The sequence below is a fragment of the Salvelinus namaycush genome, chromosome 31 (assembly GCF_016432855.1).
Source record: "Salvelinus namaycush isolate Seneca chromosome 31, SaNama_1.0, whole genome shotgun sequence".
In the NCBI taxonomy this organism is placed as follows: Eukaryota; Metazoa; Chordata; class Actinopteri; order Salmoniformes; family Salmonidae; genus Salvelinus; species Salvelinus namaycush.
The window spans coordinates 14,438,297-14,456,315 of NC_052337.1; the positions used below are offsets into that span (position 1 = coordinate 14,438,297).

Genomic DNA, 18,019 nt, shown 5'->3' on the forward strand with positions numbered 1-18,019 from the left:
ATAAATCCAGAGAATTGCAGACTTTGATGACAAAGTTTCATGACAAAATGTGCCTACTGTCACGTCTACTCCCGCTCCCCCTCTCTGGTGCTCATTGTCTGCAGTTTTCTCATTATTACGCACACCTGTCACCATCATTACGTGTACCTGCGCCTCATGAGACTTACCTGGACTCCATCACCTTCCTGATTACCCCTGTATACCTGTCACTTCCTTTGGTTCTTTCCTCAGGCGTTATTGTTTCTGTTTATATGTTTCATGTCTGTGCACTACTCGTGTTTCTTGTTTTGTTCCATGTTCGTTTATTTATTAATTTCCCTCCCTGTACTTGCTCCCGACTCCTACCGTACAAATGACAAAATAACGCCTCACCTGGGGATGCAACAGGATTTAAAAAATATATTTTACTGGTGAGGTTGGGTCCATGGGCTGCTGCCGAAGCAAAAGGGGATGCCACAGCTGGCTCGTCAGGCTTCCATGCCTCAGCCTGCTTGATAGATTCACAAGCCTCGGTTGGCTCGTCAGGCTTCCATTGCCGAAGCTACCGGGGATGACTCAGCTAGCTCGTCAGGCTTCCATGCCACAGCTGGCCCGGTATGTATGGATGTGTGTGTGTGTGTCATCGGAATTGTTATTGATCTACTTCCTTGTTTAGCGAGAGGGGTAGAAGCCACAGCTAATAGGCTACCATGCAGCGCATGCAGCGTCCTTCGAAGTCCAGAGTTGAGTTTGAGGGGTATAGAGCCTAAACTGAATATTTTTGTGTGAAATTCACCATACATCTTTTCTGTGCTTGTTCAGACATTAGAAGGAGTGAAAGTTAGACAGGGGAATTGAACCCCCGACTGCTGGGGTAGTAGGATGGCAGAGCCACGTAACGTATAAGGAACTTGGGCGCCCATATCAGAAGACAAATGTCTAGATTAAAGGCAAAATGTGAATGTCAAACATTGTGCTGCGTCTCCTGCGGGGAAAGATGGCGGAAGTGGATGATGAGTTCGAATCAAGCAGCGCGTTGAGCAAAGTTGGTGAAGACGAATGTTCTGAATGAACAGTAGTATCGAAAACTGGAACAAAAAGGTAATTGTAAGAGCTTTGGTCCCCAAACCACTGCAGTGCAAGAATTGTACAGGATTTGGCCATGTTTCAGTGTGTGCAGACGAACAGAGTATACTGAAGAACGGTGTGCAGAAGGACGACAGTGTTGCAATTGTGATGAGAATCATGATCCTGAGTTCCTGGAGTGCCCTGTAAGGGTGAAGGAGATTGAGGTGGCAAAAGTTAGAGTGGTCAATCGGACTAATGCACATTAAATTGTGCGATCGCCAATATACCATAGAAGAAGGCTGTATTCAGGTCCTTCAACTCAGACAGGTGAGAGCACACCAAACACTCACACTCCATATTCTTTGCTAGTCAACAATGGGGGAGAGGTTGGTGACAACAAGAGCACAACACGAGTGCATTTCTAGCCATCTTTGAAAAGCGAGTCAGGTAAAGAGGTTTTTATGTCTTAAAGGGGAAGTGTTATATTTTGAGACGGTCTTGAATAAGATAAGTAGCCAATAGGCAGAGCGTAGCATAATTTGTCTGATTCTCTGTAATAATGGTATGGGAATAATAATGAATTGTATTTTGTAAAGTGTTTTTTTTGCATCAAACACAACATTTTCAGTTACCTCCCTGTCTGAAGGACACGTTTATAAACAGGTTAGTGTCAAGCCCTGCATGTTTTTTTTCAAAAGTCTCTGGAATGTAGGCATTGAACACCACACATTGGCTGCTACTGCAGGCTGAATGACAGAACAGCATGTTAAAATGTTATGGAATGTGATTTTTTCCTTCATTGTTTTTGATGGTAGGCCATCCTGGTAGGCCTACATTATGATCAAATAGCTACAGTAGTTTACTTGGCTACTGTTATAACTGTAACTTAAAGCGGGTACAGCCTCTGTTCACAGTAAACGCGCGCCAGAAGTTGCACAGAATTTTCACACTGTTCAAGTTTGCGCTTGCGTTAGGCAAACCTGAAATTTGCTCAGTGATGAAAAAACAATTAGGACATTGGTCATTGCCTGTTTTTTAAATTATTATTTAAAAAAATTAAATATGCATTCTGTTGATCTTGAAGAATGTTAATATGATAAGTCTTTGAACTCTTTGTCAATATAAAAATGTGAAATACCTGTTAATGATTTGTAATTTGAGAATTTGCTAAGAAAGCATTTGCAGCTTCAAAATCATGTATTTAAAAAGTTATTTTGTACTAATTCATTATTCATTATAATGTATTTTAGAACTTTTTTATGCTTTATCATGTGGACAAATATCACTGTGTTGTTTTGGAGAATGGTCAATAAGTGGAAAAAGTTAGTGAAATTAAGGAAAAAAGCAGTAACTGCAATCCCTCAAATCAGTTAGTGTTTTTTTTTTTCTTCTCCCCAATTTCGTGGTATTCAATTGTTAGTAGTTACTGTCTTGTCTCATCATAAGGTGAATGCACCAATTTGTAAGTCGCTCTGGATAAGAGCGTCTGCTAAATGACTTAAATGTAAATGTAAATTCCCGTTGCCAGGAAACACCAGGATTAGGAGGAAGTTATCCTCTAGATGCTGATCTTAGGTCAGTTGTGTGTTTCCCTCCTAATGTTTCAGGTAAGGATTGGTTTAGGAACAGCTGATCCTGGTTCTTTGGCCTACATGCAACTTCTTCCAGGAGCATGGGACATACAGAGCACACAGTGTCCTCTCTCCTATGCTTCTTCTTCCTCTCGTTTACTCTCGCTCGTTGTATCAGGGGGGTTCAGGTCTTATCCTGTAAGTCGTTGTTTTCTCAGGATGTGTAGAGAGAGATTACATAATTAAACAGAGGGTCAAGTCATACTTCCCAGTTCCCACTGACCCCGCCTGTGCTGTGTGAAAATATAACATATTTATGACATGGGCTGGATCATATATCATTATGTAAGGACCCTGGGTTTATAAGCGCAGAAATCTACTCTGCCGCACGAGCATGCACAGTCGATAGCGCGCCGGACCTCGGGTTAGAAGGTTGAGGGTTCGAGACCTGCTCCCTGCTGTTTCATTACAATTATTTATGCATTTAGACCTGGCTGCCTACAATAAATGTCAAATAAGAGAAGTCTGCTAAAAATATATTTTAGTCACACTCACAGACACACACTCCTGAGTCTGTCAGATCAGAGGCAGTAAATATGACCAGGGATGTTCTCTTGATAAGTGCGTGAATTAGACAATTTTCCTGTCCTGCTAAGCATTCAAAATGTAGTACTTTTGGGTTGGATACGCACTGTGTTAAGAAGCAGTGCGGCTTGGTTGGGTTGTGTTTCGGAGGACACATGGCTCTCGACCTTCGTCTCTCCCGAGCCCGTACGGGAGTTGTAGCGATGAGACAAGACAGTAACTACTAACAATTGAATACCACGAAATTGGGGAGAAGAAAAAAAAAAAACACTAACTGATTTGAGGGATTGCAGTTACTGCTTTTTTCCTTAATTTCACTAACTTTTTCCACTTATTGACCATTCTCCAAAACAACACAGTGATATTTGTCCACATGATAAAGCATAAAAAAGTTCTAAAATACATTATAATGAATAATGAATTAGTACAAAATAACTTTTTAAATACATGATTTTGAAGCTGCAAATGCTTTCTTAGCAAATTCTCAAATTACAAATCATTAACAGGTATTTCACATTTTTATATTGACAAAGAGTTCAAAGACTTATCATATTAACATTCTTCAAGATCAACAGAATGCATATTTAATTTTTTTAAATAATAATTTAAAAAACAGGCAATGACCAATGTCCTAATTGTTTTTTCATCACTGAGCAAATTTCAGGTTTGCCTAACGCAAGCGCAAACTTGAACAGTGTGAAAATTCTGTGCAACTTCTGGCGCGCGTTTACTGTGAACAGAGGCTGTACCCGCTTTAAGTTACAGTTATAACAGTAGCCAAGTAAACTACTGTAGCTATTTGATCATAATGTAGGCCTACCAGGATGGCCTACCATCAAAAACAATGAAGGAAAAAATCACATTCCATAACATTTTAACATGCTGTTCTGTCATTCAGCCTGCAGTAGCAGCCAATGTGTGGTGTTCAATGCCTACATTCCAGAGACTTTTGAAAAAAAACATGCAGGGCTTGACACTAACCTGTTTATAAACGTGTCCTTCAGACAGGGAGGTAACTGAAAATGTTGTGTTTGATGCAAAAAAAACACTTTACAAAATACAATTCATTATTATTCCCATACCATTATTACAGAGAATCAGACAAATTATGCTACGCTCTGCCTATTGGCTACTTATCTTATTCAAGACCGTCTCAAAATATAACACTTCCCCTTTAAGACATAAAAACCTCTTTACCTGACTCGCTTTTCAAAGATGGCTAGAAATGCACTCGTGTTGTGCTCTTGTTGTCACCAACCTCTCCCCCATTGTTGACTAGCAAAGAATATGGAGTGTGAGTGTTTGGTGTGCTCTCACCTGTCTGAGTTGAAGGACCTGAATACAGCCTTCTTCTATGGTATATTGGCGATCGCACAATTTAATGTGCATTAGTCCGATTGACCACTCTAACTTTTGCCACCTCAATCTCCTTCACCCTTACAGGGCACTCCAGGAACTCAGGATCATGATTCTCATCACAATTGCAACACTGTCGTCCTTCTGCACACCGTTCTTCAGTATACTCTGTTCGTCTGCACACACTGAAACATGGCCAAATCCTGTACAATTCTTGCACTGCAGTGGTTTGGGGACCAAAGCTCTTACAATTACCTTTTTGTTCCAGTTTTCGATACTACTGTTCATTCAGAACATTCGTCTTCACCAACTTTGCTCAACGCGCTGCTTGATTCGAACTCATCATCCACTTCCGCCATCTTTCCCCGCAGGAGACGCAGCACAATGTTTGACATTCACATTTTGCCTTTAATCTAGACATTTGTCTTCTGATATGGGCGCCCAAGTTCCTTATACGTTACGTGGCTCTGCCATCCTACTACCCCAGCAGTCGGGGGTTCAATTCCCCTGTCTAACTTTCACTCCTTCTAATGTCTGAACAAGCACAGAAAAGATGTATGGTGAATTTCACACAAAAATATTCAGTTTAGGCTCTATACCCCTCAAACTCAACTCTGGACTTCGAAACCAGTTCCACTGCATTTCTTTATTGTTCCCCTCTAACCAGGGACTGATTTAGACCTCGGACACAAGGTGTGTGCAATAAATGATCAGGTAGAACATAAAACCAGTGGGCTCTGGATCTTGTAGGGTAGGAGTTGAGTACCCCTGCCCTATACACTCTTGAGATAAGTTGATTTAACATGGAATTAAATGAATAATCCACTCAAAAACTCTATTTTGCTATTTATTTTCATTAGTCCACTGTTGATACAGTACCAAAATGTTTTGCATGTCAGCAATCAAGTATTCAGGTTTGCATTTGGCATCATCATGATAATGTGGCAAGAGACAATTTGTCACGACTTCCGCCGAAGTCGGCTCCTCTCCTTGTTCGGGTGGCGTTCGGCGATCGACGTCACCGGCTTTCTAGCCATCGCCGCTCCATTTTTCATATGTCCATTTGTTTTGTCTTGTTCCATACACACTTGGTTTTCATTCTCCAATCAATCTACATGTATTTAGTCCTCTGTTTCCCATCATGTCTTTGTGTGTAATTGTTCATTGTTAACGGTGTATGTTCACGTGCGATACTTTTAATATTTATGTTCCGTTTTTGTGGGCACTTATGTCTATTTTTGTGCCTATTGTTGAACGTAATAAAAGTGTGCCTGTTTACTCTACTCTGCTCTCCTGCACCGGACTTCACCTCCCTTACACAGCCTTCACAGAATTACACACCAACGGTGGAGTCAGCAGGAGCAGGTACCCCGGTTAGACGAGTCAAGGCCAGGAACATTCAGCTATGTTAAATCATCTTGGTGCCATGATGGATCGTGTTGTCCAGACTATGGACCGCTGGGAGAGACAGGAGGCATTCACTGTTCCATTCCAGTTAATGAGTCATGTGATATTACAAACCTATTAACTTCACACACACACACACACACACACACACACACACACACACACACACACACACACACACACACACACACACACACACACACACACACACACACACACACACACACACACACACACACACACACACTCTCTCTCTGTAGTACACATGGAACACACATTGTGGTACGCTCATGTGTAACGGATGTGAAATGGCTAGCTAGTTAGCGGGTACGCGCTAGTAGCGTTTCAATCAGTTACGTCACTTGCTCTGAAACCTATTAGTAGTGTTGCCCCTTGCTCTGCAAGGGCCGTGGCTTTTGTGGAGCGATGGGTAACGACGCTTCGTGGGCGACCGTTGTTGATGTGTGCAGAAGGTCCCTGGTTCGCGCCCGAGGTCGGGGCGAGGGGACGGTTTAAAGTTATACTGTTACACAGCATGAACACACCCTCGCACACATGCATACCTCTCTCAGTGGTAGAGTGATAGTGTTAGAGAGGTTTACGGGGAACTTTGTCCCTGGTTGAGAAACAAAGGCAGATGCTTCCTGGTCTGTCCTTATCTTATCCACTAATGATATACTGTATCTGTCAGCACACACAGTGACAAGCCTGGCCCTAGGTTGCAGCCAATAGTGCTTATTCTGCTCCCAATAGGAGTCGTGTGTGTGTGTGTGTGTGTGTGTGTGTGTGTGTGTGTGTGTGTGTGTGTGTGTGTGTGTGTGTGTGTGTGTGTGTGTGTGTGTGTGTGTGTGTGTGTGTGTGTGTGTGTGTGTGTGTGTGTGTGTGTGTGTGTGTGTGTGTGTGTGTGTGTGTGTGTGTGTGTGTGTGAGAGCTGGATGGAACAAGATATAATGGACATACAGAGAGATCCAGACACAGCTGGCATTGACAGGAGTTCTCTTTATTGGTAACATATTGATAACACCTCAACACTGTTACAGAACACAAGGAATGCTCACTGGAAGAACAGAATTCATCGTCATATTGGATTCATGTTTACAAAGTCATATTGTGAAAGTGCGGGAAGATCCCAATGGATTTCTAGTCCATCGCCTTAGCCACTCGGCCACGACAACTAGTGTGTGTGAAAGTGAATGATATGATGGCAAGCCCTGGTTGACTCTCAGAGGAGAGTTCAAATTAAGGTTAGGACTAACAGGACTCTACTAATACTGGGGTGGTTGCCGCTTTATGCAACCAGAGTGTGTTAGGATGAACACACACACAGTCTTCATTTCACATGTGAGGTAATGCCACCTCTCTGAGTGACCTTGTTCTGACGGTGTTAGCTGGCCTGATTAGCACTGATCCTGTTACTGACACTACACAGGTGGAGGACTGCCAGGAATACATGCAGTGCATGACCCTGTGTGTGACTGAGGCCTGAAAAATAGAATATTTAGTTGAAACAAAGCAACACCCTGCCTCTGTTCCTTCTGCCTCTGTTTTGGTAAAATACTGAGGGATGGGCCTGGAGAAATGTAACCACTCTCAAACTCACAGACAGAGACCTGGATGCAAGGACTGATCATCCACGATATCAAAATTATAGTTTTGACCATGTTTTGAGGCTTTACATTGTTTGTTTACATTGATTACAAACATTGGAGTAAAACAAGCTTATATGTTGGGTTCTGATAGGGCACGACAGTTGAACTAAGCTCATGAGTTATATTCTTCAACAATCAATGGGTATACATCATTTACGAGTTTATAAGTCAAAAAATGGCTGTAGCAATTAAGGACTCTAGTTTTAAAGTGTGTGTATGCCAGGGCAAGTCTTAGGGACAAGCCCTAATTTTCAACCCAACATTGTAGATGGAAGGTGCTCAGCCCTAATTTTCAACCCAACATTGTAGATGGAAGGTGCTCAGCCCTAATTTTCAACCCAACATTGTAGATGGAAGGTGCTCAGCCCTAATTTTCAACCCAACATTGTAGATGGAAGGTGCTCAGCCCTAATTTTCAACCCAACATTGTAGATGGAAGGTGCTCAGCCCTAATTTTCAACCCAACATTGTAGATGGAAGGTGCTCAGCCCTAATTTTCAACCCAACATTGTAGATGGAAGGTGCTCAGCCCTAATTTTCAACCCAACATTGTAGATGGAAGGTGCTCAGCCCTAATTTTCAACCCAACATTGTAGATGGAAGGTGCTCAGCCCTAATTTTCAACCCAACATTGTAGATGGAAGGTGCTCAGCCCTAATTTTCAACCCAACATTGTGGATGGAAGTGCTCAGCCCTAATTCTCAACCCAACATTGTAGACGGAAGATGCTCAGCCCTAATTTTCAACATGGAAGGTGCTGTGCTTCAGTGTGTATGGTGACTCCCCCTAGAGTTCAAGATATGTAACTTTTAAAATACAGAAATCATCACCGTATGATGCATTTTGTATGATGAAAAATGCATCATACAGTGATGATTTCTGTATTTTGAAAGTTACATATCTTGAAAACGTCATTGCTGACAATCAAAACATTTTGGGACGATGTCAACAATGGACTAATGAAAGTTTTTGTGTGGAATTTTCCTTTAAGTGCACTGCTAGACAGCAAGGCAAGTCAACAAAGAGGGAGGGACACAATACTGGTACACACCCTGTGGACCAGTGGCCTCATTTATCAAATGTTCTTAGTTATTATATAACATTATTATATAACATTCTGTGATCATACAATTGTACAATCCTTTCTTACAATATGATGAAATTCTGTTTATATAATGTATACACCTATAAATAAAGTTGGTCACAATTTTTTTTAAATATATATAATTCACAAAACTTCATGCAAAATCTATGTAAATTGCATATTTTTATCACATTGTTGATGTGGATTCTGTCATACGCGATTCACGATCAGATGTTTACATACAAACATTTTATAAATGAGGCCCCTGGATATATATAGGTACTATATCTGTTTACAATAAAATCCCATCATTAACCATATGAAACACTTTTAGTGACCTGCCCACTCTGCCTCAGCAGTAGAGCCTATTCAAAAGCATGTTTTACAATCATCATCATCATCATCATCATCATCATCATCACCGTCATCATCATCATCATGAGTATACACTCTCCAGACAAAAATAATTTTATGCACATTCCAAAGTTAGGAAAAGTTAGTTGGACATAGGAGTTCATAGTTCACCAGCATTCAGTAAAAAACCCACACAACGAACAATAACACCAATTTTATCGTCATGTTTCAATTTTCATGCAAATAAATGCAGTATAGTCACCACAATGAAACTGTAGTTGTACAATACAGTGTGTAATCATTTCAAATGTAATGTTGTATCGTCAGTGACTATTTGCAATGCTCAACACATAGAGAATCAATGCTCAACACATAGAGAATCAATGCTCAACACATAGAGAATCAATGCTCAACACATAGAGAATCAATGCTCAACACATAGAGAATCAATGCTCAACACATAGAGAATCAATGCTCAACACATAGAGAATCAATGCTCAACACATAGAGAATCAATGCTCAACACATAGAGAATCAATGCTCAACACAGAGAATCAATGCTCAACACACAGAGAATCAATGCTCAGCACATAGAGAATCAATGCTCAACACATAGAGAATCAATGCTCAACACATAGAGAATCAATGCTCAACACAGAGAATCAAGTATAAGAACAACAATATACAACGGTTCATGCTGTATCGACTTCGCTCGTCTTCTCTCGCCGAAGGGGGAGGGGTGGTGGTGCATATATAGTTCATCATCAGAGGGTAGGCTGTTTCCATATTTAAAACTGTAGCAAAAACACACAACTGCACTAATCCTGTTGGTTTATGCAATGTGTAGTCAGTTGATACGCCAGGCAGGAAGCAGCCTTAAGCCGAACTTAAACTTTGCGCAAGTACGCAACTGGGAAAACAGCCGTTCGGCATACTTGCATAGCGAAAATTAAACAGAAATCAAAATGAATCCCCACAATTTTAACTCAACGCCATTTTGCTTAGCTAATTGTGTATTGGGTGTACGGTATGAATTAGACTTTACTGGAGGAGCACAACTCAACTAACAATCACTGGGAAATAACACTGGAGAAGTCATGCTTGTCTTTAACAAGAGGAACAAACCCCTTTAAAGAGAATCAACTGGACCATTAAAGACATTGTACACGTTCATTATAACAACAACAACTTACTTGCATCAATAATAATAAATACAACAACAACAATAGTAGTAGTAATAGTAATAATATAAACAATAACAGAGTAATAAACTTGATTTAAACTGTAGATCCTATATGTATCAGCGCCAGGGGTGGGTCTACAGCAGATGGAGAGAGGGAGAGTACTGGACTGAAGGTTTGAGTGTGTTGCCATTTGTATTGGATGATATGGTTGCAGTGATAGACGTTGCTGCAGCTTGTGTGTGTGTGTGTGTGTGTATGTCCAGGAGGAGTTGAGGCTGTGTGTTGTTAAGTTGCAGTAGTGTGCACTGGTCAGTAAGGAGAGCAGTAGCAATAGAGGGAGGGGGGACAGGCATCTCTCTCCACCCCCCCCCCCCTCTCCATCTCTCTCCATCCTCCCTCACCTCTCTCTCACTCTCGATCCTCCCTCACCTCTCTCTCTCTTTCTCCATCCTCCTCTCCTCCCTCTCCCCTCTCTCTCTCTCACTCTCCATCTCTCTCCATCCTCCCTCACCTCTCTCTCTCACTCTCCATCTCTCTCCAACCTCCTCTCCTCTCTATCCATCCTCCTTTCCTCTCCTCTCTCTCCATCCTCCTTTCCTCTCCTCTTTCTCTCCATCCTCCGTTCCTCTCCTCTCTCTCCATCTCTCTCCATCCTCCTCTCCTCTCTCTCCATCTCTCTCCATTCTCCTTTTCTCTCTCTCTCTCACTCTCCATCTCTCTCCATCCTCCTCTCCTCTCTCTCCATCTCTCTCCATTCTCCTTTCCTCTCTCTCTCTCTCTCTCACTCGCCATCTCTCTCCATCCTCCTTTCCTCTCTCCATCTCTCTCCATCTCTCTCCGTCCTCCTCTCCTCTCTCTCTCACTCTCCATCTCTCCCCGTCCTCCTCTCCTCTCTCTCTCACTCTCCATCTCTCCCCGTCCTCCTCTCCTCTCTCTCTCACTCTCCATCTCTCCCCGTCCTCCTCTCCTCTCACTCTCCATCTCTCTCCGTCCTCCTTTCCTTTCCTCTCCTCTCTCTCCATCCTCCTTTCCTCTCCATCTCTCTCCATCCTCCTTTCCTCTCCATCTCTCTCCATCCTCCTTTCCTCTCTCTCTCTCTCTCACTCTCCATCTCTCTCCGTCCTCCTCTTCTCTCTCTCTCACTCTCCATCTCTCTCCGTCCTCCTCTCTCTCTCACTCTCCATCTCTCTCCGTCCTCCTCTCCTCTCTCTCTCACTCTCCATCTCTCCCCGTCCTCCTCTCCTCTCACTCTCCATCTCTCTCCGTCCTCCTTTCCTCTCCTCTCCTCTCTCTCCATCCTCCTTTCCTCTCCATCTCTCTCCATCCTCCTTTCCTCTCCATCTCTCTCCATCCTCCTTTCCTCTCTCTCTCTCTCTCTCTCACTCTCCATCTCTCTCCGTCCTCCTCTTCTCTCTCTCTCACTCTCCATCTCTCTCCGTCCTCCTCTTCTCTCTCTCTCACTCTCCATCTCTCTCCGTCCTCCTCTCCTCTCTCTCTCACTCTCCATCTCTCTCCGTCCTCCTCTTCTCTCTCTCTCACTCTCCCATCTCTCTCCGTCCTCCTCTCCTCTCTCTCTCACTCTCCCCTCTCTCTCCGTCCTCCCTCACCTCTCTCACTTTCCATCTCTCTCCAACCTCCTCTCCATATCCATCCTCCTTTCCTCTCTCCAACCTCCTCTCCATATCCATCCTCCTTTCCTCTCTCCATATCTCTCTCTATCCATCCTTTCCTCTCTCCATATCCATCCTCATTTTCTCTCTCTCTCTCTCTCTCTCTCTCTCTCTCTCTCTCTCTCTCTCTCTGAAGACAAAAAAAAGCATTCTGGGTTTAACAGCAACTCTGTGTGTGTGTAGCTGTGCGTGTGAATGAATGAGTGTGTGTGTTAGTAAGAGTGAGTGCGTGCTGGTGTGTGTGTGTACCAGTTCACTGCTGCAGCGGTGCGGCCGGTGCTCCAGAGCAGTGGAAGTGAACATTCTGCCACTTGCTCTCTCGGCGATGCCACACCCTCGTCTCCTCTGATTGGCTGGAGCATGGGCGGCCAGTGCCGTCGACGAATTGCGTGAGGCGTATATAGGCGATGCAGGCGGCGTCTTCACCAATCAGGTGGACGTGAGGGTTGAGGATGGTGGTATGGATGGGCTTACTGTTCTTAGACAGGACTGGGAAAGGAGAGAACAGATAGTTTATGGTTGTATAATAGTTGTGTAATAGTTATCTTAAGGTTGTGTAGTGGTTGTCTTAAGCCTGTGTTATAGTTGTGTAATGGTTGTGTAGTAGTCTTAAGGTTGTGTTATAGTTGTGCAATGGTTGTGTAGTGGTTGTCTTAATGTTGTGTTATAGTTGTGTAATGGTTTTGTCGTGGTTGTGTAGTGATTTTCTTAATGTTGTGTAATGGTTGTCTTACGGTTGTCGAAGTAGAACCGGTGGAAGTCCATGCCCTCCACCAGGTTCCCCAGGGCCTCTGGCTCAAATGACGTCAGACATGGGTCACAGATCTTCCTGTTGAAAACACAGAACACAACACTTTAAAACATATTGTCTAACAACACAACACAACACATTGTTTCACAACACATCATCTGAGCTCAGACTAAAAGAGCAACCAAAGAATCTCAGTTTAGAACCTCCGTAGTTGTAACAAATAGTGAGGTGCAGGCTGGGAGTTGTAGTGTTATGGTGATTTGAGTTGCAGGCTATCATCCCTGCTACAATATTTAGAGTATAAAGGTGTTTTTTTGCAGAGGTCAGTGCAGTTTAGCAGAGGTCAAATGTCACCCGTAGTTTTAGGGTAAAATTAGGCGCAGACTAGGAGTTTTAGTGTTATGGTGAGGGGCAGGCTGGGAGTTACAGTACTATAGTGAGGGGCAGGCTGAGAGTTGTAGTGTACTCACGCATAGGCCTCAAAGTCTCCATTGTTGACAGCTTCAATCAGCTGCTCAGTGATCTTGATAATCTCCTGTTTTCGCACTGCAGAGGGAACCAATAACAGAGTGAACATGGGTTGAGGACAATAAAATGGTTTTGCCACAAATTTCGCAGAGCAAGATTCCCAAAGGCTGGAACGTCGACTCCAATTTTGCTGCAGCAGCTCTCACTTCAGGAGCTCAACGCATGCCCGGCCCGGCATGCATTTGTAGTCTACTTGTGTGCTGCTAGAGCCACTTGCTTTAGTTACTGTCATTGAATTCACTAAATATTTTCATAAAGAAACTGATAAAACACACATGTGCAAAATCAAGGTGACTTACAAAGATGAGGACCAAGAGCAAGAGAGGGAGTGCTGTGAATCATTGTGTAATCTGAAAAGACACATATTGTGAAAGCATGATGGTGTACTTACTACGTGCACATGCTAAAAGAAGGGAACGAGGCTAGTTAAGTGTGTCATTGTAGCAAAGTATTTATAAACAAAAATTCTGATCTCTTAAAACATTCGTACATTTTTTTCCTATGATCTATACAATAGCTTCCTCTTGAATTTGCAGACGTGTTGCTGTGCGTTTTGTTGCCAACCTTACTTTGCTAGCTGACAACTTTACGTTTTTTTTCTTTTTACTTTTTAATTACCGTTTATATTTTTAGTTTTTCCATCACAACTTTTTTCCCTCATTCAACTTTTTCACTCCGGACGCTTTATCTGGACATGGTTCGTCAGCACCTTCAACAGCCGAAGCTAAGTAGTAACATTAACATGATGTCTTTTAATTGCAGTCGCTGTACTCATAATATACAGGAGAACGATCGCCTTATGGCGAGGATAGCTGTGCTACAAGCCCAGCTTCAGACGCAATCGTTAGGCAAGGGTAATTTCAGTGTAGGAAAGGAAGAAACAGCGTCTGTGCCACCAGTAAGTACAGATAGTAACGTTAGTATAAATCCCCCCGCACAGTCCCCGCAGCCGGACAACTTTCTCATGGCTTCTGGAGGGAAATGCTGTAGGAATGCTCAACTGGTGTCGCTCATTCAGCCGACAGAAACTTTCAACCGGTTTTCCCCATTAAGTAGCGAGTCGGAGTCTGAGGCCGAGTCTTCTCTTGTCTCTACTCCTCCCGTTACGGGGTCTGAGACGCCGAAGCCTCCCACCATTAGCTCTGACAAATTGAAAACCCTAGTCATTGGCGACTCCATTACCCGCAGTATTAGACTTAAAACAAATCATCCAGCGATCATACACTGTTTACCAGGGGGCAGGACTACCGACGTTAAGGCTAATCTGAAGATGGTGCTGGCTAAAGCTAAAACTGGCGAGTGTAGAGAGTATAGAGATATTGTTATCCACGTCGGCACCAACGATGTTAGGATGAAACAGTCAGAGGTCACCAAGCGCAACATAGCTTCAGCGTGTAAATCAGCTAGAAAGATGTGTCGGCATCGAGTAATTGTCTCTGGCCCCCTCCCAGTTAGGGGGAGTGACGAGCTCTACAGCAGAGTCTCACAACTCAATCGCTGGTTGAAAACTGTTTTCTGCCCCTCCCAAAAGATAGAATTTGTAGATAATTGGCCCTCTTTCTGGGACTCACCCACAAACAGGACCAAGCCTGACCTGCTGAGGAGTGACGGACTCCATCCTAGCTGGAGGGGTGCTCTCATCTTATCTACCAACATAGACAGGGCTCTAACTCCACAATGAAATAGGGTGCAGGCCAGGCAGCAGGCTGTTAGCCAACCTGCCAGCTTAGTGGAGTCTGCCATTAGCATAGTCAGTGTAGTCAGCTCAGCCATCCCCATTGAGGCTGTGTCTGTGCCTCGACCTAGGTTGGGCAAAACTAAACATGGCGGTGTTCGCCTTAGCAATCTCATTAGGATAAAGACCTCCTCCATTCCTGCCATTATTGAAAGAGATCGTGATACCTCACATCTCAAAATAGGGTTACTTAATGTTAGATCCCTCACTTCAAAGGCAGTTATAGTCAATGAACTAATCACTGATCACAATCTTGATGTGATTGGCCTGACTGAAACATGGCTTAAGCCTGATGAATTTACTGTGTTAAATGAGGCCTCACCTCCTGGTTACACTAGTGACCATATCCCCCGTGCATCCCACAAAGGCGGAGGTGTTGCTAACATTTACGATAGCAAATTTCAATTTACAAAAAAGAAAATGACGTTTTCGTCTTTTGAGCTTCTAGTCATGAAATCTATGCAGCCTACTCAATCACTTTTTATAGCTACTGTTTACAGGCCTCCTGGGCCATATACAGCGTTCCTCTCTGAGTTCCCTGAATTCCTATCAGACCTTGTAGTCATAGCAGATCATATTCTAATTTTTGGTGATTTTAATATTCATATGGAGAAGTCCACAGACCCACTCCAAAAGGCTTTCAGAGCCATCATCGACTCAGTGGGTTTTGTCCAACATGTCTCTGGACCTACTCACTGCCACAGTCATACTCTGGACCTAGTTTTGTCCCATGGAATAAATGTTGTAGATCTTAATGTTTTTCCTCATAATCCTGGACTATCGGACCACCATTTTATTACGTTTGAAATCGCAACAAATAATCTGCTCAGACTCCAACCAAGGAGCATCAAAAGTCGTGCTATAAATTCTCAGACAACACAAAAATTCCTTGATGCCCTTCCAGACTCCTTCTGCCTACCCAAGGACGTCAGAGGACAAAAATCAGTTAACCACCTAACTGAGGAACTCAATTTAACCTTGCGCAATACCCTAGATGCAGTTGCACCCCTAAAAACGAAAAACATTTGTCATAAGAAACTAGCTCCCTGGTATACAGAAAATACCCGAGCTCTGAAGCAAGCTTCCAGAAAATTGGAACGGAAATGGCGCCACACCAAACTGGAAGTCTTCCGACTAGCTTGGAAAGACAGTACCGTGCAGTATCGAAGAGCCCTCACTGCTGCTCGATCATCCTACTTTTCCAACTTAATTGAGGAAAATAAGAACAATCCAAAATTTCTTTTTGATACTGTTGCAAAGCTAACCAAAAAGCAGCATTCCCCAAGAGAGGATGGCTTTCACTTCAGCAGTAATAAATTCATGAACTTCTTTGAGGAAAAGATCATGATCATTAGAAAGCAAATTACGGACTCCTCTTTAAATCTGCGTATTCCTCCAGGGCTTAGCTGTCCTGGATCTGCACAGCTCTGCCAGGGCCTGGGATCGGGAGAGACACTTAAGTGTTTTAGTACTATATCTCTTGACACAATGATGAAAATAATCATGGCCTCTAAACCTTCAAGCTGCATACTGGATCCTATTCCTACTAAACTACTGAAAGAGCTGCTTCCTGTGCTTGGCCCTCCTATGTTGAACATAATAAACGGCTCTCTATCCACCGGATGTGTACCAAACTCACTAAAAGTGGCAGTAATAAAGCCTCTCTTGAAAAAGCCAAACCTTGACCCGGAAAATATAAAAAACTATCGGCCTATATCGAATCTTCCATTCCTCTCAAAAATTTTAGAAAAAGCTGTTGCGCAGCAACTCACTGCCTTCCTGAAGACAAACAATGTATACGAAATGCTTCAGTCTGGTTTTAGACCCCATCATAGCACTGAGACTGCACTTGTGAAGGTGGTAAATTACCTTTTAATGGCGTCAGACCGAGGCTCTGCATCTGTCCTCGTGCTACTAGACCTTAGTGCTGCCTTTGACACCATCGATCACCACATTCTTTTGGAGAGACTGGAAACCCAAATTGGTCTACACGGACAAGTTCTGGCCTGGTTTAGATCTTATCTGTCGGAAAGATATCAGTTTGTCTCTGTGAATGGTTTGTCCTCTGACAAATCAACTGTACATTTCGGTGTTCCTCAAGGTTCCGTTTTAGGACCACTATTGTTTTCACTATATATTTTACCTCTTGGGGATGTTATTCGAAAACATAATGTTAACTTTCACTGCTATGCGGATGACACACAGCTGTACATTTCAATGAAACATGGCGAAGCCCCAAAATTGCCCTCGCTAGAAGCCTGTGTTTCAGACATAAGGAAGTGGATGGCTGAAAACTTTCTACTTTTAAACTCGGACAAAACAGAGATGCTTGTTCTAGGTCCCAAGAAACAAAGAGATCTTCTGTTAAATCTGACAATTAATCTTGATGGTTGTAAAGTCGTCTCAAATAAAACTGTGAAGGACCTCGGCGTTACTCTTGACCCTGATCTCTCTTTTGACGAACATATCAAGACTGTTTCAAGGACAGCTTTTTTCCATCTACGTAACATTGCAAAAATCAGAAATTTTCTGTCCAAAAATGATGCAGAAAAATTTATCCATGCATTTGTTACTTCTAGGCTAGACTACTGCAATGCTCTACTTTCCGGCTACCCGGATAAAGCACTAAATAAACTTCAGTTAGTGCTAAATACGGCTGCTAGAATCCTGACTAGAACCAAGAAATTTGATCATATTACTCCAGTGCTAGCTTCCCTACACTGGCTTCCTGTTAAGGCTAGGGCTGATTTCAAGGTTTTACTGTTAACCTATAAAGCGTTACATGGGCTTGCTCCTACCTATCTTTCCGAGTTGGTCCTGCCGTACATACCTACACGTACGCTACGGTCACAAGACGCAGGCCTCCTAATTGTCCCTAGAATTTCTAAGCAAACAGCTGGAGGCAGGGCTTTCTCCTATAGATCTCCATTTTTATGGAATGGTCTGCCTACCCATGTGAGAGACGCAGACTCGGTCTCAACCTTTAAGTCTTTACTGAAGACTTATCTCTTCAGTAGGTCATATGATTGAGTGTAGTCTGGCCCAGGAGTGTGAAGGTGAACGGAAAGGCTCTGGAGCAACGAACCGCCCTTGCTGTC

The 18,019-nt window shown here is 43.1% G+C and overlaps 1 protein-coding gene across 1 annotated transcript in view; it reads right to left on the reverse strand.

Annotated features, from left to right (window-relative positions):
* Positions 1-12,160: 12,160 nt before the first annotated feature.
* LOC120026217 (calcium/calmodulin-dependent protein kinase type II subunit beta-like) overlaps positions 12,161-18,019 on the reverse strand; it is a 76,591-nt gene continuing 70,732 nt past the window's right edge. Inside the window, exons 18-20 of the mRNA XM_038971040.1 lie at positions 13,129-13,204; positions 12,642-12,736; positions 12,161-12,396 (exon numbers count right to left, since the gene is read on the reverse strand). Of these exons, the coding sequence (XP_038826968.1) occupies positions 12,161-12,396; positions 12,642-12,736; positions 13,129-13,204 (407 nt within the window). The remainder of the gene's footprint in view (positions 12,397-12,641; positions 12,737-13,128; positions 13,205-18,019) is intronic.